General features: G+C 38.2%; 2 protein-coding genes across 5 annotated transcripts in view; one reads left to right on the top strand and one right to left on the bottom strand.

The window, feature by feature from the left end:
- Positions 1–27,726, bottom strand: part of LOC136267435 (uncharacterized) — a 185,184-nt gene that overhangs the window by 66,216 nt on the left and 91,242 nt on the right. The window lies entirely within an intron of this gene.
- LOC136266594 (uncharacterized) lies at positions 1,558–27,726 on the top strand. Of its 3 annotated transcripts, none has more exons than XM_066061593.1 (3): positions 1,558–1,682; positions 16,009–16,078; positions 26,618–27,726. In XM_066061593.1, the coding sequence occupies exons 2-3, from the start codon at positions 16,010–16,012 to the stop codon at positions 27,539–27,541; spliced, it is 993 nt and encodes a 330-aa protein (XP_065917665.1). In that variant the 5' UTR covers positions 1,558–1,682; position 16,009; the 3' UTR covers positions 27,542–27,726. The 3 variants fall into 3 exon arrangements, with proteins under 3 accessions (XP_065917665.1, XP_065917667.1, XP_065917666.1); XM_066061595.1 differs by lacking the exon at positions 1,558–1,682 and adding an exon at positions 6,626–6,946; XM_066061594.1 differs by lacking the exon at positions 1,558–1,682 and having other exon boundaries at positions 15,294–16,078.

Genomic DNA, 27,726 nt, shown 5'->3' with positions numbered 1-27,726 from the left:
TTTCATCAAGGCAGCACAGAGCTACTAAGGTGCGAAAATTGCGTTTTCTTTCTTCCTGTCAATATACTCACGGGTGTTACGCGCCGGCTTCTTGGGCCTGATAAGTACATGTCTGATACCTATTTGGACAAACATTGTTAAATTTTCAGTAGGGACACACATAGCTATGGATATATAATTATACATTGGGTCATTATTTTAATGATTTTCTGTTTTTCATCTGTGCCCACACATATTTTTACTGCTACACGTATCCCCCATTATTAAAGATTTAGCAATTATTTCATTTGATTAACCTAAATTAATATTGAAGATTGGTGTACTCATACAGGAGCTAAAAATGCAAAGATTATGTGGTGCAATAAAGTTTACAAGTAAGAAGTTGGTCCTCCAGTAGAACTGATCACATGTCCCACCCGCCACCACCACCCCTTCCATTTTGAGATCCCATTTGCTAGAACAGATCATTATCAAGATCATTATAAATTACCCCAAATCTATCCGCGACTGGAACGATTTACCCACTGACACTATTGAATTCCAATCTCTACAAGTATTTTTAGATAAATTATAACTGACTCTGATTTGAAAATGCAATAATGTTTGCCTTACCTGAAATCATAATCACGTAGTGAAACTATTATGTAGCTACATCTATAGCTATGTTGAGTTAGCTAAGTTAGCAAATTGCCTAGCCTGTTTTGCAGAGAGTGGAGCGCATGGAAGTAATACATGAAAATAATAATAACAAGTCTAGCTAGCCAAGCACTATGAATAATGGTTGAACCAAACATTTAGACAATCATATAAATTAGATTTACACTGAATGCATTGTGCTTATTATTTGGGGTAGTGCAGTTGCACCCCATGTGTTGTATCAGCCTTTGGTTGCCTTACACAGTAATAAAATCTAAATCCAAATGGTAATGACCCACCCACCCACCTGCACTCTAATTTTTTGATGAAAAATAGAAAATCACCCAATGTTGGCCTTGTATGCATGTAACTGGCTATACACAATTATAAACATTTAACAGATTTTCTTCTTAAAAATAACTAGTATATGGATGACAACTGTGTATATATACATGCATGTATAATGCACACTCATAATGCACAGTGAGTCAACGTATCCTTATAATAGAGACACATTTACCTATGCAAAATTCATTGGACTCAATAGTGATTACACAGCACCACCCTTTATCTATACAACATGTCAGAATTGTTGCTGATCTTACCTAATAGATGATACCATCTTTGTCCATATATAGAGTATATAGCTATAGCTATAAATTATATACTGCTGCGCGACGCGGAAACTATAAATATACTGGCTATAGACTTTGCACGAATATTCGTTGAGGCTATACTGAGGTACGCTATAGCAACTATAGTCAATTAGCTATAATGTATAACCTTTTATGCCGCACCGAAAATGCATGCATGTAGCTAACCTGCTATATACGTGAGTGCGCGTGCATGCATGCAGAACAGCAAAATGCATTAATATATCAGCTACTATATATGCACGCACACAGCATTTTCTGGTATATACGTAGCTAGCTAGCTAGTCTATAGCTTATAGCTAAACGAGCTCGGTTTCAAGGATACGAACCTATACCAGTGTACACTCAAGTTGCTCTTTTCTGGAATATATATACAGGCACAAAACATTCAAGGTTAGTAAAACAGTACTCGTGTACATGTAGACCTATAGCGGATATATAACGTAGACTATATATATACATTATATATATATATATTTATGATTGTAAAACTCACAAATTTGAGTATAAAAACAATGTCTTGAGATTATTAATTACTGTTTTTCATTGAATGTGTCCGTGTTGATTAAAGAATACTATCAAAATCATTTAGGGAAAAATATCATTGATTGGTAGTTGATTCCATAGGGTAATTGATCTTGGGTAAAAACTAAATTTGTATGCATCAACAGTAGCAGATGGTTTCATTATATGCAGGGTCCCCAATGAAAAATCGACTTTCACCAAGTAATTACCTTACTACTGCAGGATACTTAGCTTGTTGTACTGATATTTGAACCGCTACAAATCAGAAGCCGCTACAAATCAGAAGCCGCGAGTCTTTTAGATTGAGAAATCGGCACATCGTATTTCGCGGATTTCGTGATTTGCAGTGAAAACATAGAATTGTAAGTGCATCTTCTTGCAAAGGACTGACTTGAACTTTCTTATTAGCTGTATGTTATCTTAAGATGTTGTGCTGTGCAAACATGCATAGTAATGGGTAAACCTCTAACTGGGTGGCTTACAATGGCTCGTTTTTGTGTCTGCAAAATCATGGAAAACGTGTTTGAGTTGCTCTGGCTCCTACCACGAGAGAAGCCAGATCTTCCTCACAGCTTGGTCATGCAACTGGAAGTTCCCTAAGTCTATAATGTAAAGTCAATGCCTCCTTACATCGCAACTTATACCACTGTCCTGTTAATACCAAACTTAACTGTTATAAAGCTATGGTGAGACCGGTAATAGAGTATGCTTCTCCTGTATGGGACCCCCACACATCTACCAACACAAACCTTCTAGAAGCGGTTTAACGATCGGCAGCAAGGTTATGTTACAAGACTACTCTAGATTCTTAAGTGTTTCATTAATGTTAGAAAATCTTAACTTACCTACCCTAAAAAACAGAAGGAACAGAACCAATGATGTACAAAATCACTAACAACCTGGTGTGTATTCCAAATGACTGTTTGATTCCTATTCCACCCTTCTTGAGAAATGGCTACTCCAACCAACTAGATACTAGAATTGATAGTTTTAAATTTTCTTTTTTTCCCCCTCGACAATCAAACTGTGGAACTCAATCTCCCCTCATATAGTCAACTCCCCCACACACGATCAGTTTTGTACCATCTTAGATAATTATCACAATCACACCTGTGCGTTATAATCACATTGATTTCTGCACAGCACACACAAATAATAATAATAATAAGTTTGAAAAGAAGGCTAAACTCTGTGCTACCTGGCTGGTGACGACGAAATATTACGGTGATTTTACGAAAAATAATGCAGGCCACTGCTTGTGTAATTGAAACTACTTGTAACGCTAACCACTTACACTTTAACTATATCAAACCCAATGGCACGAAGCTGCAGCTACTTTGGTGGCAGAGATCGCCGACGGCCCAAATTAGCGATAAAATAATTCAACATCACCAGCCAGATAGCGTGCACCCTTGGATTCCTCCTATCTTTGCAGTATAGACTAAGTAAGCATCCAACCGTGTCACCATGTGGTGAAGAAGATCTGGCTTCTCTCGTCGTAGATGGTAGTGCGTTCAAAACAACTTTTTTTACGATGCTGCTTTGAAGAAAGCAACCTTGTGCAAGCAATACAGCCAAACATTTGTCAATAATTATGCACGTTTGCAGAGCATAGCAAGCCTATGGATAACATCTAGCAAATAAAAACTCAAACCAATATCTTTGACAGTAGCTAGAAACTGACCTAGGCCTAGCTAGTCTCGCGCAGCCAGACCACTATTTCTCCCCACGGCGCTTATCGATTAGAGATTATAAGTGCCTGCTTGAAATAGGGTCTGGCACACTTCCAATAGGCCAGTTGTGACAGCACCCGGCAGGAATGTGAGGTATCAATTACGTCGCTCGAAAATGCGCACGTAAGAATTCGCAATTATTATTATTATTATTATTATACTGGGCAGACAGCACCAGCTGATTGTGCCCAGGGGACAAGGTCTGTCCCAAACAAAGCCATTGCATGCTGGTTTAAATTTTAAGGGTGCATTATTAACACCTATAAATTCTAATCGAGGTGCTGTCACAACTGACCTATTGGAAGTGTACCAGACCCTATTTCTAGCAAGCGCTTATAATCTCTCATCGATAAGCGCCGTGGGGAGAAATAGTGGTCTGCATGGCTGCGCGAGACTAAGGCCTAGCTTGGTCATTTTCTAGCCCCGGTTTCTAGCTACTGTCAAAGAAATAGTTTGAGCTTTTTTATTTTCTGTGTGTTATCTAGGCTTGCTATGCTCTGCAAACGTGCATAGTTATTGACAAATCTCTGCATGGCTGTATTGCTTGCACAAGGTTGCTTTCTTCAAAGCAGCATCGCAAAAAAAATTGTTTGAACGCACTACCCATCTACGACGAGAGAAGCCAAATCTTCCTCACTACATGGTGACACGGTTGGATGCTTACTTAGTCTATACTGCAAAGATAGAAAGAATCCAAGGATTATTATTATTATTATTATTATTATTATTAAATAGTGTGCAGAACCTCTAAAGAGTGTGAGTGCACAACACAAATGACAATGATGCAGTGCATGGTGAGTGCAAAAACACAAAAGTGTGGTGTGTGATTACTTAAAATACAATTACAGTGCATGATTATGTAGTGTAATCTTAAACTGTTGTAAGGAAGATTTATTAACTAATTCATGATCTAAGCTGTTCCAAAGTCGAATTGTTGATGGAAAAAATGAGTACAGATGGCTATTTATTCTGGAGTAGGGTAGTTGATAGGTGAAATTGTGATGTCGCGTGTTAGAGTAGAGATTTCCAACTAAATTAAATAATTAACATTCCATACATTCATTCGTATGATAAATATTGTGCATTTTTCAGAGTCATTTTAGTGCAAACCCCACCCCAATCAGTGGTTCCTATCAAAAGATATAAGGAAAAGAAGTTGACAGTGTGATGATTTTTGTGTACAGCATTTCAATGCTTTTTATGTATATTGCATGACACCAAACACAATATACAAAGTGTCATAAATCTAGATAGGAAACTAATAATGACATGAAATTTTCACCACATATCTATTTTATGAAGAACAGCATATGAACTAAGTAAAACCTCTCAAAAGTGACCACTTCTTTGTAGACTGACCACTCAGAATATTACATGAATAAAGCAAGTGATTCACAAATAAAACTGTGTGTATTGTGTAATTCTAAGTATACACAGGTACCCAATGCATTTTCTGGAACAGCTAACTAGAAAAATCAGTAATATTTTATAAATGGCAAGTACTGGCATCACAAGTCACAATTAACACGTACTTCGGAAACATGCATGACAATCAGATAACACAATGTAAGAGCAACATTATTTTTAAAATAGATTTGTTTGGACACTGCTCGGCTTTATTTGTCACATTGTAAGCACTAAGGATGATAATTATTATATAACACAATGACATCACTATACTACAAAGAGAAGTTATAAATAGTTTCTGATCAAACGTACAACCACTAAAGCTGCTATAAAATGGATCAAAACAGCAGTAAATACACCTGAATATAACAACAGGTACGTGTGAAGCCATGTAAGGTTGGTATCACATGCCAGTCTCCACTTTGAAAAGATTATGCTCAACCTTGAACCTTATTTTGCAATTCCGCGCAAGACAACAAACTGCTCACCTTCAAACTATACTTGCATCGATGCAGGGGGATGACTTGAAGTCCAGGGTGATTGTAATGCTGAATTCTGAGCAGTGTTAGATGGCGATTTACCTTTAAAAGGGTCATATTTCCATCGTAATCCAACATCAATCATCCTCCAATCAAAAAACACATGGCACAATCGAAATCAGCATATACGGTTTGCCCAGAACCACTTTCTTCGTCCTCATCAGCAGCAGATTCACGCGGAAACACTCGGAAACTTCGGCTATCACAGGTGCCGCATTCTTCCAATTAGAATTACGTACGCAATTATTTGTATGGGCTTCTTATGGGGATTTTTATTTCTCAAACTTTGATTTGCTATATTTCAATAAATACCGCATGGATTTTAATCCAGTAAAGTGCATTACGAAGTACGAAGCATTGGTTACCATTTACTGGAACGGCAGCTTGTGAAACGTTTATTGAAGGTGCATAATTTAAGTAGCAAAAATATGTGTGAAAAATTGGTAGGTTGGAAATCGCTAGTTAGAGTTACTTGGGACGAGGTAATGGCTGGGAATAGATACTAAATTATGAATTATTTTGTACATCATCGTCACTTTTAGGGTGAATCTTCTTGATTGTAAACTCTGCCATTCTAAATCATTTATAAGACCAGTTACACTTGTAATCCATGAATAGTCATTTTTAACAAATCTCTAGCTGCACGTCTTTGAACTTTTTCAATCTTGTCAATCTTTATGAGTGTGAGGATCCCACACTGTGCATCCATATTCGATAACCGGTACTACTAAAAATTTATAACATGAGCTTTTGATATGAGGAGGGCAGTGTTTTAAATTTCTGTGTAAAAATCCCAATGTATTGCTTGCCTTTTTAGTAATATTTGAAATATACTCTGCCCACTGCAATTTTTCATTCATAGTTATCCCTAATTATATTACCGACGATACTTAGAGCGCCAGTTCATCAATACCCAGTGACCGCAGTTGTGCTCTGCGTCACTGCGGTCACTGGGTATTGATGAACTGGCGCTCTATGTAGTTAATTAGTGCATAAAGCCACAAAGAAGTGTGCTGCCATAGATTATAGTCCACAGATTTTCGTGCTGATTCATCATTTCCAAGTTGTTTCGTAGTCGGCAAGCAGCCATAGGCGCTTATACATTGGTTTAAATAAAGAAAAAAAGTCGCGTGATCCGCAGCTGGACGAGTCGATTTCAACGCTTCTCTTCCCGCTGCTGTTTCCCTTCAAGACTGCCTCAAAAGTCGTTGTACCGTGGCATATAACGGTACCAGTAAAGGCCAGTCCACTTTACTGTTGTAATCAGCTTATTTTTGTATCTGTTTCCTCTTAGTGAGCGCTAATTAAATATCGTCGTATCTACCAATGTCTACGTCTGGAAATCCCAAGAAAAGACCGTACTCAGATGTCTCTCCAGATAAGTCAGCACAGATACTTAGTAAACAACTTGATGTTTGTGGTAAATGTAATAAGAAGTGTACGTCTGCTAAAGGTGAGTCAATTCAGTGTGATCTTTGTGGCATGTGGGCACATGCCACCTGTGAATGCATATCTCGTGAACAGTTCAAGGCTGTTAAGTCACTTTCTTCACTAAGTAACTTCGTTTATTACTGTCAAGTTAATGATTGTGCCAGTCGTATAAAGAATATCACAATTGACTGGGTCCAGTCTCATGTCTCACCACAAATTGAATCCATTGTTTCAGATCTCACCAAAGAGCATCTCTCAAAGGAGTATTCAACTCTACAAAAGGCTGTGTCTTACTTGTCTGCCAAGATTGACAATCTCCAGGCCCAAGAACTAGAACTAAGTAGCAAAATTACTGATACTTCCAATGTCATCGGAAAGCATCCCAGTAAGTCTGCTGTGACATCCAATGATCGCAAGTCTAATATTGTAGTGTTTGGTGTTGAAGAATGTCCTCAGAATACTCTAAGGAGTGCTCGTATAGTTAGAGATGCTAAAGAAGTATCAAAAATATTTGGTAGCATTGATGTTCACGTCGAACCAAATCAAATCCTGGACTGCTTTAGACTGGGAAAATTTAAGTCCCAACAAACCAGACCCAGACCGATCCTTGTGAAGTTACACCATGGAATCAATGCAGCTACCATTCTTGCCAACCGAAGCTCACTGGCATCTCCAATATTTATCAAGCCTGACTTGTTACCTACTGAGCGAGCTATCGAGTCCATCTTACTAAAAAAAGGTGGTCTCTAATCCAGAATGGTCACTCAAGAAAATCAATCAAGCTTAACAGTCAATGCAGCTGCATTTATCTCAACAACCAACTGTATGGGAAAATTATCAACTCCCAATTCCAACGTTCTACACAGACAATTCCGACTCCACAAAACACAACTTCCCATCCTCAACAGATGGACCAGTCTCCACTAATCAATCTCAGTTCACCAAATCTAGTTACCTCTGATCCCTCCCAGTCAACCACCACCACCCAAGTCCGTAGTAACAAGTGACTAGATCATGTCTGTCTAATCAACATACGTAGTATAGTAAATAAGTTAAAAATTTTCCAGGACTATGTTTATTCAAGATCCCCTGATGTTATAGGAATAACTGAGACCTGGCTGTCTAGCAAAATTTATAATAATGAAATTCTACCCTCGAACTATTCACTGATTCGCAAAGATTGTGGCTCTCGTGGTGGTGGAGTCATGCTAGCTGTCCATAATTCCAAATCATACAAAGTTTTACCTTCTCCTCCTTGTTTAGAAGTGCTTTCAGTTAGTATTGGATCAAGCTCTTCAATTATCTACCGCTTAGTATATATTCCCCCAAACTCCCCTGAAGAGTACTTAATAAATTTTTTTAATTATCTACAGTCACTCAACAGTGCTACTGATAACTTACTACTTCTTGGTGATTTCAATTTTAGCAATGTTAATTGGGACTCCTTGCGTGGCCTTTCTCCTGTCTCAGCCAAGTTCTGTGATATTATTTTTAATTTGAATCTTTCTCAGCTAATCTGTGAACCAACTCATATTGCTGGAAACATGCTTGATCTTATTTTAACAAACATTCCCGATCACATATTCAATGTAAATGTTCATTCTGTACCACCTCTGTCTGTTCCCTCAGATCATTACATAATAACTTTTGATGTGCAAACTCTCAATCATTATGTACATAACCAAGCAACAACATCATTTGACTTTACCAAAGGTGATTACAACAGTCTCTGCTACTTTTTAAGCAACTCTGACTTCTCCCCTTGCCTTGAGTCTGACAATATTGAACATGTGTGGTGCTACATTAGTGAACTTATCAAGGATGGGATAAAACAGTTTATACCCACTGTAGAGTCAATTGCTACAATCAGCCTAAATGGTTCAACTCTTCTATTAGACACAATATTGATCGTGTTCGAACTCTTAGACGTAATACAATAAGCATCCCTCTGAACAGAATAAATTCAAACTTGAAAATAACGAAACACTACTCCAAGCTGAAATAAGCAATGCTAAGGCTGACTATGAATCTACTTTGATCTCTAACTTTTCCTACAGCAACTCTAAAATCTATAAGTACATTCGAAGTTTAACAAATTCCAATTGTATTCCATGTTCTGTTTATTATGACTCCATCTCTGCCAACTCTGACTCAGCTAAAGCCTCCCTTTTCAACAAATATTTTTATTCAGTATTCACCAAACCATCAAGCCATCCTGTCCCCCCTGATGACATTGATCATCATACTATGTTATCCGAGTTTAATATATCTGATAGTGAAGTACTTAACGTTCTTCTTACTTTAGATACCACCAAAGCCATGGTAACCAATACCAGGACATTGTGAATGATAATGGAGGAGATTTTATCCCTCTTGTATGTGAGATCTTTGGTGTTTGGTCACCATATGCCCTATCAATTTTAGGATCCATAGCTGACAGAACAACTGTTAGAAACGGTTTACCTCGAAAGTTTGCTAGGCGCCAACTTTTCCAGATCTGTCTGTGACTTTGTGGAGGTACAATGCAAAAATGATACTCCGCCAGTATTCGCTTACTGCTGAGGACGAATTTCCTGACTTTGCATGACATTGGTTAAGTTAAGTACGTATAGGTAGTAATAAGTATATAGTTAGGTAATAAGTAGTAGTATGTTGTAGTTTTCAGTATGTACGTGTGTTTTTCTTTTAACTTATCATCCCTCGGTATACGTAAAAAAATAATAATAATAGCGCTAAGGTAGGGTCCGCAACGCGAAAAATCGATATCCTCCAATCAACTATCTAACTATTGTCATGTGTTAGGCTAAGTGTAACTTGAATAACACCAGCGTGGCAGCCAAGTTTGTCACTTTTTTCTGGTAGAAAACGATACAAATGTCTTAAAATCACGTGAATTTTCGTTCCAGCAGTTCGTAGGGTTCTTCATATGCCACGATATTCACTCTCAACATTGTTCAAGTAGTCTATCATCAACTCAAAGTATTGGTGGTTTGATTTTATTGGTCAGTTTACGGTGGCAGCACGATCTGTGCAGCTTTTTGGCGACAGACAAAATGTTTCTTGCTCTGGAGCACAGGACAAGCAGAGCAGCAACTGCGCCGTGGGTCAGCAATGACCAGTACTAGGTAAAGTACCTGCATGCGGAGTATGGTTATAATTGAAGCTTGTTAGCCATCTGGCTGAGCCATCTATATGCTGAAATTCGGCCAAAATGACGCGATTTTTGCAAACAAATACCAGAATGGTTAATACATCAGTGAGACAGTCTCCAACAGCAAGGATACGAAGCTTATAAACACCTAACAATATGGCTATCTCGTCCAGTAAACGCATAGAGCAATTCAATGCATGAAATAGGCATTCACGTGATCGATATTCAAATCTCGGAAATACAGCCATAATCTATTCCAATGACATTAAAATCACTTGGAATCAAGTGACAATCAGTTTGTGTGCATTAGGTTCAACATCTCGATTAGCCCAGCAGTCTGAGACTCTCCCTATGATGCCATCACAGCATAAAACACACCCGCACTGGCCCAGACCACGCCTGAGTGAACAATTAACACAAATGTTTAAAAAAGGAGCACACTGCATGGTTCCTATTCAGAAATGAATGCAATTTCATGGGTATTTCCGCGATTTGAATTTCGATCACGTGAGTGCTTATTTCATGCATTGGATTGCTCTATACGTTTACTGGGCAAGATAGCCGTATTGTTAGGTATTTATAAGCTTCGTATCCTTGCTGGTTGAGACTGTCTCACCGATGTATAAAGGTGGCGCTGAAGTAATTATGTGAAGCCATACAATGCCCATTTGTCACTATTAAAATTAGCCCACACGCTTAATTAGCTATTTTAGAGTGGTGGAGAACTCCGCTTGTGAACCATGTAGTCTACATTTAAAGGGTTCTTATGATAGTCTTTAATGTTGTAGCTTAGCATGCCAAGTTCCGTGAAATCACCCGCTCTAATTTCGTGGCTATTAAACTCTGAACTTACGAGCCGATTTTAAAAATAACTCACCCCAGAAACAACCTAAGGCTAAGCCGCCTTGGCTCTTATGGTTTCTCACCTTGTAGAACAACTCTATGGAATCCTTTTTAACGATAAAAACGTGGAAACTGGCTAAAATGCAAACCCGCATTTTTCAACAAGTGATATCACGCCAGTCAACAGCGAATCGCGAAAAATCTTTCCATAGACCTGTAAAGAAACGCTTCACCAGTGCCTCTGCCAAATTTTGAGAGTCTATGGTAAGTAAATATGGAGTTATTTCACGAATTGTGAGACAGTGTAACTGGCCAGAGTGCGCTCCTTAAAGCAGTAATCACGCGATGACTGCTGGTGTTGTTCGCTGTGAAGTTACCAGAGTTTTGACAAGGTGATGATGTTAGTACGTGAATATCGTTACTTGTATCAGCAATAGTAGCCTGACAGTCTGATAGAGCTGGTTCTTTCAATATTTCGAAGCGCTTCGCTTTGTTCTATTAGTTTTCCGTGTTTTTCGTGCATGACCACAAACGTGATGTCCCATTGGCCTTGTAAGGCTTCATTTGATTACTTCAGCGCCACCTTAACCATTCTGGTATTTGTTTGCAAAAATCGCATCATTTTGGCCGAATTTCAGCATATAGATGGCTCAACCAGATGGCTAACAAGCTTCAGTAATAACCATACTCCTCATGCAGGTACTTTACCTAGTACTGGTCATTGCTGACCCACGGCGCAGTTGCTGCTCTGCTTGTCCTGTGCTCCAGAGCAAGAAACATTTTGTCTGTCGCCAAAAAGCTGCACAGATCGTGCTGCCACCGTAAACTGACCAATAAAATCAAACCACCAATACTTTGAGTTGATGATAGACTACTTGAACAATGTTGAGAGTGAATATCGTGGCATACGAAGAACCCTACGAACTGCTGGAACGAAAAATCAAGGTGATTTTAAGACATTTGTATCGTTTTCTACCAGAAGAAAGTGGCAAACTTGGCTGCCACGCTGGTGTTATTCAAGTTATACTTAGCCTAATACATGACAATAGTTAGATAGTTGATTGGAGGATATCGATTTTTCGCGTTGTGGACCCTAGCTAAGGGGGTTTTACTCTTTTCACCACCTTTCATAACCCTTACGTAATATTAAGCTCAAAAGCATCCAGACTTCCTACTGTAGTTGTTGCTCTCTCTCTTCGACTTTAGGGCACGCATCTAGTAGTTGCCGCGAGTAGTCGACTTTATTGGATGCGTCCAGTAGTTTCCGCGAGTAGTAGACTTTAGGGGAAGCGTCCAGTAGTTGCCACGAGTAGTAGACTTTAGGGGAAGCATCTAGTAGTGTTAGCGTTAGGGTTAGGGTTAGAGTTCAGCTTTGGTTTCTTCTTCACCTTCAGGGTTAGGTTCTTCTTACTATATACAGCTTATTTCGTTAGTCACATTTATAAGATACAAAAGAAGGGAATCAAGGGAGCTAGCAGCGGTAGCATAATCAGTAGCACACTGGACCATCACACTGGGATCCTGGGTTCGATCCCTCTTCAATACTGCACTTTTCTTTTCGCCTTTTTGGTTCACCGTTATTTTTCTAAGTTCTGTAGGGTTATGAAATAGGGTGAAAAGAGTGATACCCCTAGCTAAGGGCCTTACATAATGCCATTACGAATTCACGTGGCCTGTGTCTTGATTATACAACCGGCAAGCACTAAGGATAATTAGCACATATTTATCGAATCACATTGTGGTTGTTGGCGGTATTAAATATCCATCGAATTACATTAATTTTAGTAGATGTTGGTGGTATCGACATTGTAGATATATATTTTGGCAGGTGGTCAGGTTGTTTCATCACGTGATCCGGTGCACGTGATCCCCTCTCAGCGAAGGTCGGTGACTGGCGCGTAGCTGCTATTGCGCTTTCGAGCCCTTGTTGTAATCTGTATGGCTCGATGTAGGATTTTTGGCCCCTGCAGCTAACTCGAGCCTATCTGGGCGAGAGTTCCATAGCCCAAAGAAAGCCCATAATGGGGTAGCAGGGGTTCTATTAAGTAGCTAGTTGGAGTAATTTAAAACTTGCCAAAATGATCATCTTGATGAGTTTGGTTTTCCTGTCGCCCAGATGAGGTCTTGTCGCCTTTGATAGGCGCTGTTAAGCGTTAGCACGTGTGCCTGCCTGTTCATGGCTACCTGGCCACCTCCATGTGAACCGTGCCAGCAGCGCGGTTAGGAGTTGCAAACAGCTAATGGTTGTTGATACTGGCCGGCATAGAAAGGAACATATTTCAAAACGTTAAGTGAGTGATGTTGTATTAGTGCCATGCCCTGATCTGGCAAGCAGTCAGCTGTCAGACTATGCCAGCTTCATTGATACTTAGCTACATGACACTACAGTATAGTACCTTGGCCTTTGTTTGATTGAAGTTTTATGGTCATAGTTTTGACTTATGAATTATGCTAAGACTGCTATAGGTGTGTCACCGGCTAGCATGCTGCATAGTTAGCAGTATCGGTAGCGGTAATTGTAACTTGTTAATCTATAATGTATATGTGTATGCAAGTGCGTTTTAGTGGCTGCATGGCCTGTTGGATTTTAGCATTGTAATCATGTGCTGACCTAGCTGATGTGCACATCAGCTGCACTATGTATCCAGCTCACAGTGCAGTCATAGTGAGTAATATTGGCTCACCTATTTGTGCACTCTTGACACAATCATAATTGATGTGTTCCCAGTATCCAGAGAGTTGAGGTCTGACATGTCTATGTGTGACTAATCTGATACTGCTTTGAGCAATCTCACATCTCTATTCATAGAGTAGGCATCTGTGTTAAACATGCCTGTGTGATTTCGATAAGCCAGTGTGTGATACAGCTGGCATGTGGTAATGATCAAATAGCTTAGTACGACTTTGTCCTGTTGCCTGAAGTAGTGCTACCAGATCTATCCTCACTCAATTGCTTTGTTCAGTGGTCACCATAGCTGTTGTAGTGTGCTGCTTATCTGTCACATCATGCCTAGATATTGAATATGCCAGTATGTTTTTTTTATTGCTAGCAGTTCTAGTCAACATATTCCCAGCAAGTGAGTTGTAGTGGTATGATTATCAGCTATCCATTTAGCTGATATGTGTGTACTGTACATGTGCTACTGAACATCACTGCCACATATAGCTGGAGCACATAATGTAGTCAGGTGCTAAAGATCAAGTTGATGTCTGACTCCACCGTGCTGGTTGCTTAGCAGGTGCAGTCATAAGCTCTCAGTGCAGTGCAGTTGAAGTGTGCTTAAACTGTGGTTGCAACAGCTGCAAGTCCTGTCATTTAGTGGTAGTGGTTAGCTGATGTGTAACTGTACAATGCTACAAATGTAGCTGTCTCGTCATTCGGTTAAGTGCAATAACTGATATGCCACTGTATAATCAACTGAGTAGCTGTTTTGTCTACTGCTATTGATGTTATCATGTATAGCTGATACGCATCTATAATGAACTGTGCTACCACTGTATAGCCGTTGAATATACTACAAATGATGCTTTCAGGTGCTACTGTTATAGCCGATGTAGGCGCTAGCCCTTTATGAATAGTGTGGGTGAAGAGGAGTCTTTAGAGTACATGGCTGTACATGCTAAGTATGTTAAATTCTGCAGAGACCAAAGCCCAACCTCAAAAGATTGCTATGGCCTTGTAATGTGCAACTATACTGCACTACTGACATAGCTGTCTCACCCACTGTGACTGATACTGAGTAGTAGTGATGGAATCAGGTGCTAAAGTTCATAACTGTCCTGTGCTGTTACTATCTTAAGATCTGTCAATGGTGCAGGTACTAATAATACAGCTGATATGTAGCCACAATCATGAGATGGTCAGGAGTATCAAGATAGTCCTATCCTGGCATGCATGCACGGCTGTTATATCTGTAACTAATGCATTGGGTGTTTTCAGTGCAGTATGTAACTGTGCTGTTGAAATTCCTGACACTTCCACTGTACATGATTCCATTAAGTGTTAGCAATATATCTGATGTGTGGTTGTAGGATCATGGCATAGCCAGGTGTCACATCTACTACAATTGATGCAGTCAGATGTAACACTATACCTGGTATGTGACTGCACAGTGCTTCTGGTGTAGCTGTCATGTCCACTGAAGTTGGTGCAGTCAGGTGATGATGTGTGGCTGTGCTGGTGATGTTTTCTGCTACCTTCATTGTACTTGATATAGTCTGATGCTAACAGTGTATACTGTACAGTGCTACTGCATGATGTAGCACTGTACAGTATACACTGAAAGGACATAATAATGAAAGGAGTATCCTATTCAAGTACACATGTACCACTGAAAATGCTCTCAGATTCAACAAAGCATTCAAATCTCAAAATTTTTCTGTGGGTCTACACTTAGATTCCCTTAGTATTGGCATGCTAGCTTTGCACAATAAAGTACAGTTAATGATTTTGAAACACATTGTAACTTAGAGCTATCCCGGCCACATGACTCTGTTCTCTGCCCCTATCTTAAACCATCAGATGTATAAATCAATTGTTGTAGAATATCAGTACACCACTCTATGTGCAAAATTACAGTTTATGTTCAATGAAAAAATTGATGGCGTCTTCTTTGATTGACTTCATATAGCTACATCAGTTCATCTTTATGTTATGTAGATTGATCACCAGTTTTATAAAAAGAACAGAAACAAGTATAAGAAATAATTAGGAATGTTTTAACTAGAGTAGGGATCAACTAGAATATAGTGGATCAACTGGAATATATTGCACCAATAAAAAGTACTGAAACAAGCTTGAGTTAGTAGCAAATTACTGTAACGCAAAAAGAAGTGAATATTCCTACTATGCATTTCATAATTATGGAAACTCCACAACACAGTATGAATATTCATTTCTTTCTGTGTTACAGTAATTTGCTGTCATAATATACTAACTCAAGTACTTTTTATTGGTGCACTATATTCTAGTTGATTCTTAATCTAGTTTAAAATTCCTAATCTTTTCTTTTACTTGTTAAAATAGAATTATAAGCTAATGTGTTGTGTATACTGTTACTTTTAATTATTGAACTTATCATCATATTTAGAATGACTTCATCCAGTTTGCTTATTAATTTTGGATCAAAAACTTATGCTGTGACAATAAAAAATTTTGAGGTTAGTCAATTTAGCATTCAGGATTTCCCAGTATGCATATATATACTAACTATTTTAACTTATGGACACGTTCTATGTCAAGTACATTTCTTTGAAGCTATTACATTTAGTAAAGTACATTTCAGTAGAAGTGTTTTCTAAAAATTGTAAATTTAAACATGAAGTAGGGATCTATGCAGCAAAAAGTAGTGAAACAAGAGATGAATGATGGTATTACTGCATAACTCAGTGGAAAAGTCCTTACTTTGGAATTGAACAGAATAATAATAATTAATGTGCCAAAGTAAGGACTTTCCCACTGAGCTATGCTGTAACACCATCATTCATCTCTTGTTTCACTACTTTTTGCTGCATAGATACTTACTTCATTTTTAAATTTATAATTTTATAAAAATACTAGTTTTTCGTTGTAGCATAGCTAACTACAATGTAACTTGTGACTGATTAGAATATCATACATGACTGTTGTATTAGAGTGACTGTTGTATTAGAGTATATCTCAAGTCAGCCAAAAGGTGTGCAGCTAGCTATTTAATTGATGGGCGTGGTCACGAACCTATCATGAATGGGATCCCAGTTGCAAACTTGCACATATCTAGTCTTATAGCAGTGCCAGGACTGAAGCGCTTCTGAAATCCAGCTCTGAAATAATTCTGTGGCATCTATATGTTGCTGAAAGATATGGAAAATTAATGCCTCAATATAGTTTTATTGGATGAATAAGAAGAACAAGCAGTCTGATTGAATATTAAAAAAAGACAAGGCACAGAGGGCCTACACTTGTTGGAACCCCAAAAAGCACATCCCACTGGTGAGTTTGTTATTGTGGCGTAAAATGGTGGCTGTGTGCTGCTTCATTTTGCCTCTAGCCTTGCGACTGTGGTCAGTGAGTGAGGCAGTAAGACTAATATTTGTGTTTTGGCAATTTATAAAAATTTTATATCCCTGTAAGTATTTTGTTATATTTAATGCTGATTTGTATATTATATGGACTAGTTTTATTCTGTAAAGGTGATTTTTTGTCACGTAAAATGTTTCTAGGTTGACATTTTAAAGGTAGAATTTTGGGCAGCATGTGAAATTTTCAGGGTGATCCCTACTTAAACCTATTGTACTGTTTGTACTACCATACCGTTTGATAGAAAGCTATATGGCCATGTGCTTTAGTCTGGTTTCTTATGGGTTTGATCATGACACAGCAGACCAAAGCACCAAATTTTGTACAGTGATTCCTTGGGAAGTATAAAAATTGATTTCAGAAGGGGTGCTACCATGAACTTATCTTGCACCCTTTCTATGTCAACTAATTTTGACAATCCGCAAAAACAAATTGTTTTTCCTAAACACATTGCCAAGGTTAATAGTTCCTATAATATGTATGACCTTGTATGGAGATACATAGCTAATAAACAATTTGATGCAATACCTCTAAAATCCAGGTACCAAGTAAACACTATCCCTTATTAACACACAGCATGCTATTATGATTATGATTATGATTAAAGTACCTGGTAAAGGCAGAGCCTGTATACCAGAAGGCCTTATAAAGGCCTAAGATGTTTATATTAACTGCACTATTAATTATTGTAGTTTTGTTTATTGCCTGGTTTTGTAATAAAAAGGATGCACTACATTCAAATTAAATATATTTTGTAATTCACCAATATTTTGTGATTCACTAATATTTTGTAATTCATCAATTATAGTACTAAACATCACTAAGGAAATGTAACTCGAGCAAACTACTTTAATCCACAAATTATGCACAAAGTATCTTCTCAACTGATTTATAGTTTGTCAATTGTGTTTTCATACTCAAATTCTCTACACAAAGCCTCATGGCTGCTCTTAATTTTTGTTTACGTACAAAATGGACATGCCTCCTTTCAACTTGAAAGGATTTGCCATCCCTGGCACTTGTAAGAGCAGCTCATGTATTCTTGGCTATAATGTACTTTCAGATGCCATATTTCCTAGAAGAGCAACTCAAGTATTACACTATTATGAAGACCTATGACTATAACCTCTATATGCATAAAATACGAAAGGATTTGGTTATATTGTGTGGTAGCAGTGACCTTGGAAAGCCACTGTAAAAAATGTCAATGCAGTAAGTCTACACTTATCTTAATCATTTGATATTGATTTCAGACATACGTAGTCAGTTCACCTTCACCTGACCTTTGTTTTTTTGTTAATAACTCTTGTTATATGGGCCAGCTGACCATACATTTAGCAGTGCTGTGAAGCTTTTAAACACTGAAATTATTTATCAAAAAGCACTTCAAGATTAATTGAGTTACAATGTTTTAAAAATATTCCATACATCTAGTATGGCCAATTCAGGTGCATTTACAACATGAAAACATATTTGCACACATGTTCACCTCTCTGATATTACTGTATTTGGCAGAGCTCAGGTGGACATAAACTGAGTATAGTGAAGGTCAGCAATAAACTGCAACATTATGTAAAACCTCGGAGTTTAAATAAACACTTGCTATTATACTTAGTTGTATGACTCTTAGAGTAGTTAGCATTGAGGCATTTGCTTGTTAACTTTGTGCAGAAATACTGTTATGGAACATCCAAATGTCATAAATATAAGTGAAATTTCATAAGATGATTGTTAAACTCTGTACAAAATATCTAGACTAGTTAGTATGGTGAACCCATGCATACTGCATCTGAAATGGTGCTGTGTGCCCCAACTATCGTCTGAAGAGTGAAGTATCCATTACACTTTGTTGTCAGCTATGTTCAACCCGTTACGCAGCATTTTGAATCAAGAACTGTTCAAAAAGTACCTCCACAATCCATGCATACCAAAAGAAAGAAATGATGCAGCGCACCCCAGTTATATCATTTAGGCAGTGGCTACTGAACTGAAAGTTGGTTCAATAAGCCAGGCTCGCTATTGAACCGACAGTAAAACTTGGACAAAAAAGGGTCACTAAATGAAAAGAAAAAACCACAAAACTCAACCTGGGCTTGTACCCTGGACTATTGGAACTGTAATCAGTGGGCTTACCACTGTGCTACCACTGCTAGCTACCCAATACCCCTACTTTTCTACCTTATAAATGTTACTCACGTAGTAGTCTTACTATAATTATACACTATAATACAGTAAGAACGTAACCTAACGGTGAAGAAGAAACCAAACTGAGCCTAACCCCTAATGCTAATGTTACTTTTCACGTCCCCTAAAGTTGAATGCTTGGGGAAACTACTAGACGTAAAAATAAAAAACCTTTCGGTCCAGTAACCATTTCGGTTCAGTAACCACTACCTATCATTTATCATCTGAAAAGTGAAGTATCCATTATGCTTCATTGTTGGCTATGTTCAACCTGTTACACAGCAGTACGCAGACCTCTCAACCTGGAAGCAGAGCTGGTCGTGAGAAAGCCAGCCACCCATACCCCATGCAGCTGTGAGGTCTACCATCTTTGTGATGGGGGTCATGCACATACATTTGTTTTAACAAAAAATTGTTTTAAAATCACAACTAGCTAGCTATGTGGATGCAATACTGCTGTTTACCACAGCTTATAATATCTCTATGCTACAATGTAGCCTACTATATAACAAGAACCTACTATCTTTGCTCCATCATTGAATCACGTGATATCAGTCTTTCAACTCCGTTGATGTACTGGTTCATCGTTGAAATCACATTTCTTGAGTAATCAGTATCCAGCAGTGGATTTAGTGTTCAGCACAGATTTTTTGCACAAGTACACCTCACCAACAGCAACTGCAATTAAGCAATAAACATTTGTAAAAACACAACTGGTAAGATTTCACCTTATTCTTCACCTTCCATGTGTGCTGAGTATTTTCTCAAAGGACTTCACCTGAGATTTCACCTTCAAATAATGATCAGTTCATTGAGTTTAACCATATGGTTTGACAGCATAGTGACTCGTAACACAGTCAAAATACGGAAAACCGCCAAAATTTCCAGCTCTAAATAGAGGCGCCCCACTTTTCTAATTAGCTGATCACATGATACATGCTACAAGACGTTTTGGGGATTAATCCAAGGAGATCTAGCGTGCCTTAGGAAATTTTATTGAAAATCGTGAGAAATCGTAAGATCAACAAGCGGTAGTGATATGAAGGCTGAAATCGTGTGTCTCACGACCACATCGTGAGAGTTGAGAGGTCTGGCAGTACGAATCAAGAACGTACCGGCCACTATGAAAAATACAGACGATTTCCGATACAAAGGGAAGCCATCAAGTGCTACCGCCAAATTGACACTTTTCGCTGTCGGAAAAGATGAGTGGGGCACAAAGGAGGACACTGGTAAGTCCATGAAGAATGCATTGTATGCACTGTAGTATGCCAAAAGGCACCTTTCAGGCCAAAACGATGTCGAACAGTGAGAAATCAAGCCTGTAGCCTTAGTCGTAATCAAGTTACGCTTGTCTGAAGGCCAGTAGAAAATTCTGTTAAATATTTTTTTTATAAAAAATTCTATAGCAACTTGTTGAAAGCATTTTAGGTCGATCCGAAAGCTTGTTTGGGTTTAGTTTTACCTAACCAATACTGCCTCATCGTCATCACGGAAATTGAGGCTGGTTTTTGGGTGATGATATTTCATGGGCCACGCTTACTCTACTATCGTACTGTATGATAAAATATACCACTTTAGAATGGGCATTCAAAGGTGCCGCTTGGTGTTTAACTCGCATATTTCCCGAGCAATATTAGTATCGTCCTCGCAGACCCATTCTCCGGGGTGGCGCTTATCATCTCTACGAAACTAGCGCAATATCATGGGAAAGCGGTTTGCCAATGACTTTGATGCCCAGCCAGTTCAAAGAAACGATACGCTTTGACTTGTTATACCGTATTGCCTAAATATTTCGAGGTTGATCAACATTGCTAAAAATTAAAATTTCGCGGATTTGCAAACGCTCCCAAAATGTACTGGACTATATGGAGGTCTAAATATTTCAAGGCTGAAATTTTTGCTGATATTCCCAAAACCGCGAAATCAGCAAAAATGTCCCCCATCGAAATATTTAGGCTATACGGTATTGAGCGACATAGAGCTTTGTATTGTGGGACTTGATTTTGTAGTGGTTGCTAAACTGAGTATTTTCGCTAAGATGGACTAGTTTGTTGTTAGTAAAGGACAATGAAGGCACAAAATAATTGTTTGGGCGATCGTGAATGCATATTTCTACCCACCGCATATCAGCCTTTGAACTTTACTTTAGGATACTAAACTCAACGATTTTCGCCTAGGATCCCTGGACTAGTGGTGAAGCACCTTGTACAGACTCTGCCTTCTCTGCAAACCCTCCAGTGCCCAACTGGTAGACTTAATAATAACAACAGACCACAGAATGGCAAAACTACTAAGGTCTCGACTAAGGTAAGTGAGGGTAATTCCGGACAGCTGCTAATTTCGGACACTTAAGTCGTTTTCAACAATGGTAGAATCCCTGGGCCTGTAATTTGGTATGCTAATGCAATGTCCTATGGTAGGGTCTGCAACGCGAAAAATCGATATCCTACAATCAACTACCTAACTGTTGTCATGTGTTAGGTTAAGTGTAACTTGAATAACATCAGCGTGGCAGCCAAGTTTGTCACTTTCTTCTGGTAGAAAAGATACAAATGTATTAAAATCATGTGAATTTTCGTTGCAGCAGTTCGTAGGGTTCTTCGTATGCTACGATATTCACTTTCAACATTGTTCAAGTAGTCTATCATCAACTCAAAGTATTGGTGGTTTAATTTTATTGGTCAGTTTCAGGTGGCAGCACGATCTGTGCAGCTTTTTGGCGACAGACAAAATGTTTCTTGCTCTGGAGCACAGGACAAGCAGAGCAGCAACTGCGCCGTGGGTCAGCAATGACCAGTACTAGGTAAAGTACCTGCATGCGGAGTATGGTTATAATTGAAGCTTGTTAGCCATCTGGCTGAGCCATCTATATGCTGAAATTCGGCCAAAATGACGCGATTTTTGCAAACAAATACCAGAATGGTTGATACATCAGTGAGACAGTCTCCAACAGCAAGGATACGAAGCTTATAAACACCTAACAATACGGCTATCTCGCCCAGTAAACGCATAGAGCAATCCAATGCACGAAATAGGCACTCACGTGATCGATATTCAAATCTTGGAAAATAAATCCACAATCTATTCCGATGGCATTAATATCACTTGGAATCAAGTGACAATCAGTTTGTATGCATTAGGTTCAGCATCTCGATTAGCCAAGTAGTCTGAGACTCTCCCTATGATACCATCACAGCATAAAACACACCTCCACTTGCCCAGACCACGCCTGAGTGAACAATTAACACAAATATTTACAAAAGGAGCATACTGCATAGTTCCTATTCAGAAATGAAAGCGATTTCATGGGTATTTCCGCGATTTGAATTTCGATCACGTGAGTGCCTACTTCATGCATTGGATTGCTCTACGCGTTTACTGGGCGAGATAGCCGTATTGTTAGGTGTTTATAAGCTTCGTATCCTTGCTGTTGGAGACTGTCTCACTGATGTATCAACTACCTGGTATTTGTTCGCAAAAATCGCGTCATTTTTGCCAAATTTCAGCATATAGATGGCTCAGCCAGATGGCTCAGCCAGATGGCTCAGCCAGATGGCTAACAAGATTCCATCATAACCATACTCCGCATGCAGGTACTTTACCTAGTACTGGCCATTCGTCAAACGAACAATTTAGTTTCTCACGTGATCCAATCCCGGTCAGACCCGGATAATTTGTAAACTGGGTCGGACCCTGATGACCCGGAGAAAATGTGATGCGGTTGACCCGGATGACCCGACCCGGTTTCAACGCTGGTCCAGTTAACTCCAAGGTTGCTAAAGTACACATAATAATAAGGCTTGGCCATTCCTACCTTGTTAGTAGAAAGCCTCCTGTGTTAAATCAGCTTGCTATTTGATGGTAAAGGTTGCAGTGTAATGTTTTTACAGCATTAATTTGTGATTTTGCATAACCCACTTCAGTATTTCCTAGTGACTTCATTAAGGGTATTTCCCCATTCATATGATTGGCAGCTGTTAAAGCACTCTATTAGTTCTGTTTTGGTGTTTAATTTGTATCCATACAATGTTCCTATGCTTTGCTATTTCAGATATTACAAAGTGATGTAAAATGTATGCGTTTTGTATTGGAGAAATAAAAAAGTGGTCCATACAGTCTGAAACCATTCAAATAATTGAAGTTTCATCAGTCCATTTCATGATCTAAAGACAAACAAAGGAGTATTTCCCATAAATGATTGTATGTTGCAATTTAGATTTTGACATTGTTGCAATTTTCATTTGAGAAATCCCAGTAGTTATGTTTTGATTTTTGATTTGCATGTAAGCTAACTTGGTTTCAGTGACTGAATGAACCTCTTTAAGTACACACAATGAAAACAGAAATTGAAGTTAACCTTCAATACAGTATGTAAACAATGTTAATTCATTGAATGAAGACTTATTTTCTGTAAGGCAATGCTTGTTTGCTCATGTGGCTGTTGAAAGACAAGCAGACATGTAGATACATAGCTTGCTAAACCAATTTTAGGAAATCAGGCACGTGCATGCCCTTTTAACTTGCTGTGGGCACACACCTTGTTTAAAAACTGTATGTTAGCAAAGAATGAAATCACTAAAATTTAAACATGGCTGTTTTTTATGTTAATGTGTTATTTATTTTTTTAAATTAAAAACCATGTCCATGTTTGCGTTTCACTGGCTAAGTGCTGTACACAGAATACCTGTTAACTGGATACCTTACCTCCTGGGTTTGCAAACAGGCTCAAACCTTATAGCCAAAAATGCACAAAGCTATATAGTTGTTTTGTTACTCTAATTCCCAAGAAGAGGTGACAAAATAAGCTAAATGTGAAGCCATTGTCATGTTCAGTAGAAAATTTAAACAATCTAATAGAAGCATTTAAGGTAATACTCAAGGCACTTGTGGGCTTAATTAATTTATACCTAACCAATACTGCCAAGACATTAGATGGTATTGTGAAGCTGGCTTTTAGATGATATTTGCTAGAAAAACCTAAACCTCCATGATCCCTAAAATGCACTATGGTAGTACCTAGAGTACATAATATTTATATGCGGGCCTCATATAAATATTATGTGCTCTCCAGTTCTATGTGGCCATTAACTTCTATCAGGTGATTGCATCATCTTTCTTTGTATTACATGATTTGTTGTTGCACTTGAAAGGCTTCACATGTCAGCAACTCTGATTGGCTACTCAAAATGTCTACATGTGTTGCATTTAAAAGGCTTTATTTGATTGGCTATTCACTATATCACTTTCTTGTTACACTTAAAAGGTTTCTGTTATTCTGCTATTTTATTGGCTACTTTACAGTGCAATTACAGAACAAGGCCATGAAATTTGGGATTAATTGCATTTCTACTATTGAGACTAATGTATGGCAAACTAATCACTATGTAGGCTTGTGTTGATTTTATGCTGGCATAATTTTTGGCATAATAGGGGATGAAAAGCATAAAGCATAATGCTGGCATAATGGAGCATATTCAGGAGCATAATGGAGCATAATCAGGGCAAATTTCCACCATCATAAGTATAACTTCTGCTTTAACAGTCACAAAGTCAAGGGCTAACCTGTTTTGAATGGTGAAACAATTCCTGACAACGAGTAGTGAAATGCACTACAGTCTTCTTACTACAAGTTTACACTCAACGAAACGAGTCAGTACTTTTCATTGTGGGTTTGAGTTTTATAGGACACATGCAGTCATGTGCCAACTAGCACCAAGGCATTGCAAAGCAGTTTATAGCTATATCTAATATGTCTCATCGTCTGATTTTGAATATAATGTGATATGATGATTATGATTATTGAAAGCTTGATTGGAAGACAATAGTTACAAGAGAAGCTCAATAAAGTTAGTGATGAGCATAGGCGGCGGAAAGGGGGGGGGGGGGGGCTAGGGGGCTAAAGCCCCCCCTCATCACACCGAAATTATCTTTCTTGGAGTGGGGCTGAAAACCGTGATAAAGATCGAGATACTCTAATAGAGCAGTCACTCTAATAAAGTAGTCAGTGTGTAGCGAGCTATGTAAGGATTTTTATGTAGTTTATCAGCTAGAAATGGTAGCTGGTGAGGTGGAAAGCTCTTGTGAGTTGGTTGTGACCTTTTTTTTTTTTTTGGTCTCACCTTACCAAACTATAGAAATAAATCTGGGTCAGCTCAGCGGAGCCCCCCCTCATGTCAACTACTTCCTCCGCCGCTGGTGATGAGTCAGTATAGCTAGTGAATGTCTGAACATTGAAAATAGTGAAGTTTCTGCAGGTCTGCAGTGAGGCTGAGGTTAATATCAAACCAGGAAAATATTTCAAAAAGATCGAGATTCTCTAATAGAACAGTCATCGCATGCAACAGAGAAAATGAGAACCATTAAGTGTTTACCTCAGGAGGCTAATATGTTCTTGGTATAGTGGTGCAAATGTAAGTTGCATAATATTATACTGAGTAGTTGCTGTCCTTTCAATACCAATTGCTGATACTCAGAAGATCTATCATAAGGCCACTCCAAATGAGACTGTAGTTCGCCGTCCTGACGTTTTTGTTATTCGGTGTGGGCGGGAGGCTTATCATCATTATTAAAGGTGTGACTGCTCTATTAGAGTATTTTGATCTTGAGAGGATTTCAAGGTCATGAAAATGGCTTTTTTGTAAGCTAGCAACCACCAGAACTGTTCATTTTTAGGTTTCATTGTGCTTTTTAGCAATGCAAAATAAAAGGCTCCATGAAAAGTTTCCAGAAAGCAGCACAGCAAGTGGTTTTTGAAAAATATTAATGACATGTAATGTGGGTGCCCAGACATTATGCGGGCGGAGGACGGGAAACTACAGTCTCATTTAGAGTGGCCTAATATTATTTTTATCAATAATTATTTGCATATATACAAAACTACAAAAGTATTAGACAATAAAATGTTTTTAGTTTCCGAGGGACTATAGATTTTCCCCCAGATCCCTTGCTGTGAAATGCCTACAAACTCTGGAGCACATCCCAAGTTCAAGCTATTGTATGTTGAAGTGACACTTTACATTCATGTTCTATCGTATGAAGAACTCTCTTATTTAGAAAAGACACACAAAATAAAAGCATAATGCATTTCTGAAAAGCAGAAAAACAAGCATAATAGGCAGAAAATTGGGGAAATGCCAAAAAGCATAATAGGCAAATTTTGGAGCATAATAGACTCAAGCCTATCACTGTTATTATGGGAGATACATAGGCTATGCTACTATACAAATTATGCCAACATAATCACCACATCCTTGCAATATCCATCACCATAGCAAATGTACTTAGCATTATTAAATTAAAACATTTTCAAAATAAATATTTTCTTTAAACAATCACTAACTAATTGATTGATAAATTAATGGCATTCAACTGTCATAAATTCAAATATAATTTTAGTACTGTGTATAAAATCAATTACCTAATAAACATCAAAGTTGTTTTATAATTATGTGCAGGATGCAACAGTTGGAATACTGCGGAATGATATTGCTACACAAGTACAACTACCAAACAAGAAGTTAACACCTGATGCTTTGGTTTTGTCTTATGGAGGAAAGCCACTAAATGATGATACTGTTGAATTAGACGAGTTTGGACTTAAACATGGAAATATGATTCTTGCATTAGTCAGGGTGTCTGGTGGAGCATTCAACATTTCTCAAGGTCGTAGGATAAATAAGGACATACCATTATCAAATGAAGAATGCATTATATCACTTGATAATGAATCCCCAACAATGAAATTACCTTGTGGTCATACAATAGCACCAAATTCCTTGGCCGAGTATATTACTAATGAAATAAGTAACTGCAAGACTGAGTTGAAATGTCCTATGTGCTTTACAGGATGGAAACTCTCTGTAATCAAAAAGATGGGACTATCAGATATTGAAATTAAAAATATGGAAATGGGCTTGTCAAAAAATTATGTATTGTCTGATCCAGCAAAACATAAGCAATGCCCTCAATGCAACACATTCCTTGAAAAAAAGGATGAGGGGATAAAAATTCAGTGTCCTATGTGTACCAAGTTTGAGTTTTGCTGGAACTGTTTGAGGAAATGGAAAGCACCTGGAACTGGTTACAGAGATTGTGGTAATGCTGATTGCGGAAAGAATACAGCCTTCATTGAAGTTTTGTTAACATGTAAACCTACTGCTATGGAATATTCAGATATTATTGTTCCTGAAATCAGAGCCTGCCCAAAGTGCGGGGAAGGAATAAACCATAAATCAGGATGTAAACACATGGCATGCCCAACTTGTTCATATCAATTTTGCTTTGTATGTTTAAAAAAATGGCCTTGTGAAGGCAGGCATAATGAGTATAGGCAACGCTGCACACCAGCACCAAGACAAACTACTCTACCTAAAGTATAACGAAGATTTAATTGCATCTATACTGTTTCTGTATTTTATGCTGCTTAGGATTTTTAATGCTATGTAAAAATTTAGTAAATAATGCAGCTGCTTTTTTGTATATGCATATAAGCAAATAATTTTATGACGGAGTGCTAAATAGAACCCCCATATGAAAATGTGTGCATTGTGATTTTAATTTTATG

This window comes from Dysidea avara, chromosome 9 (assembly GCF_963678975.1).
Source record: "Dysidea avara chromosome 9, odDysAvar1.4, whole genome shotgun sequence".
NCBI lineage: Eukaryota > Metazoa > Porifera > Demospongiae > Dictyoceratida > Dysideidae > Dysidea > Dysidea avara.
Note: the sequence above shows the minus strand (reverse complement) of the source record. Positions and strands in the feature narration are given on the sequence as shown.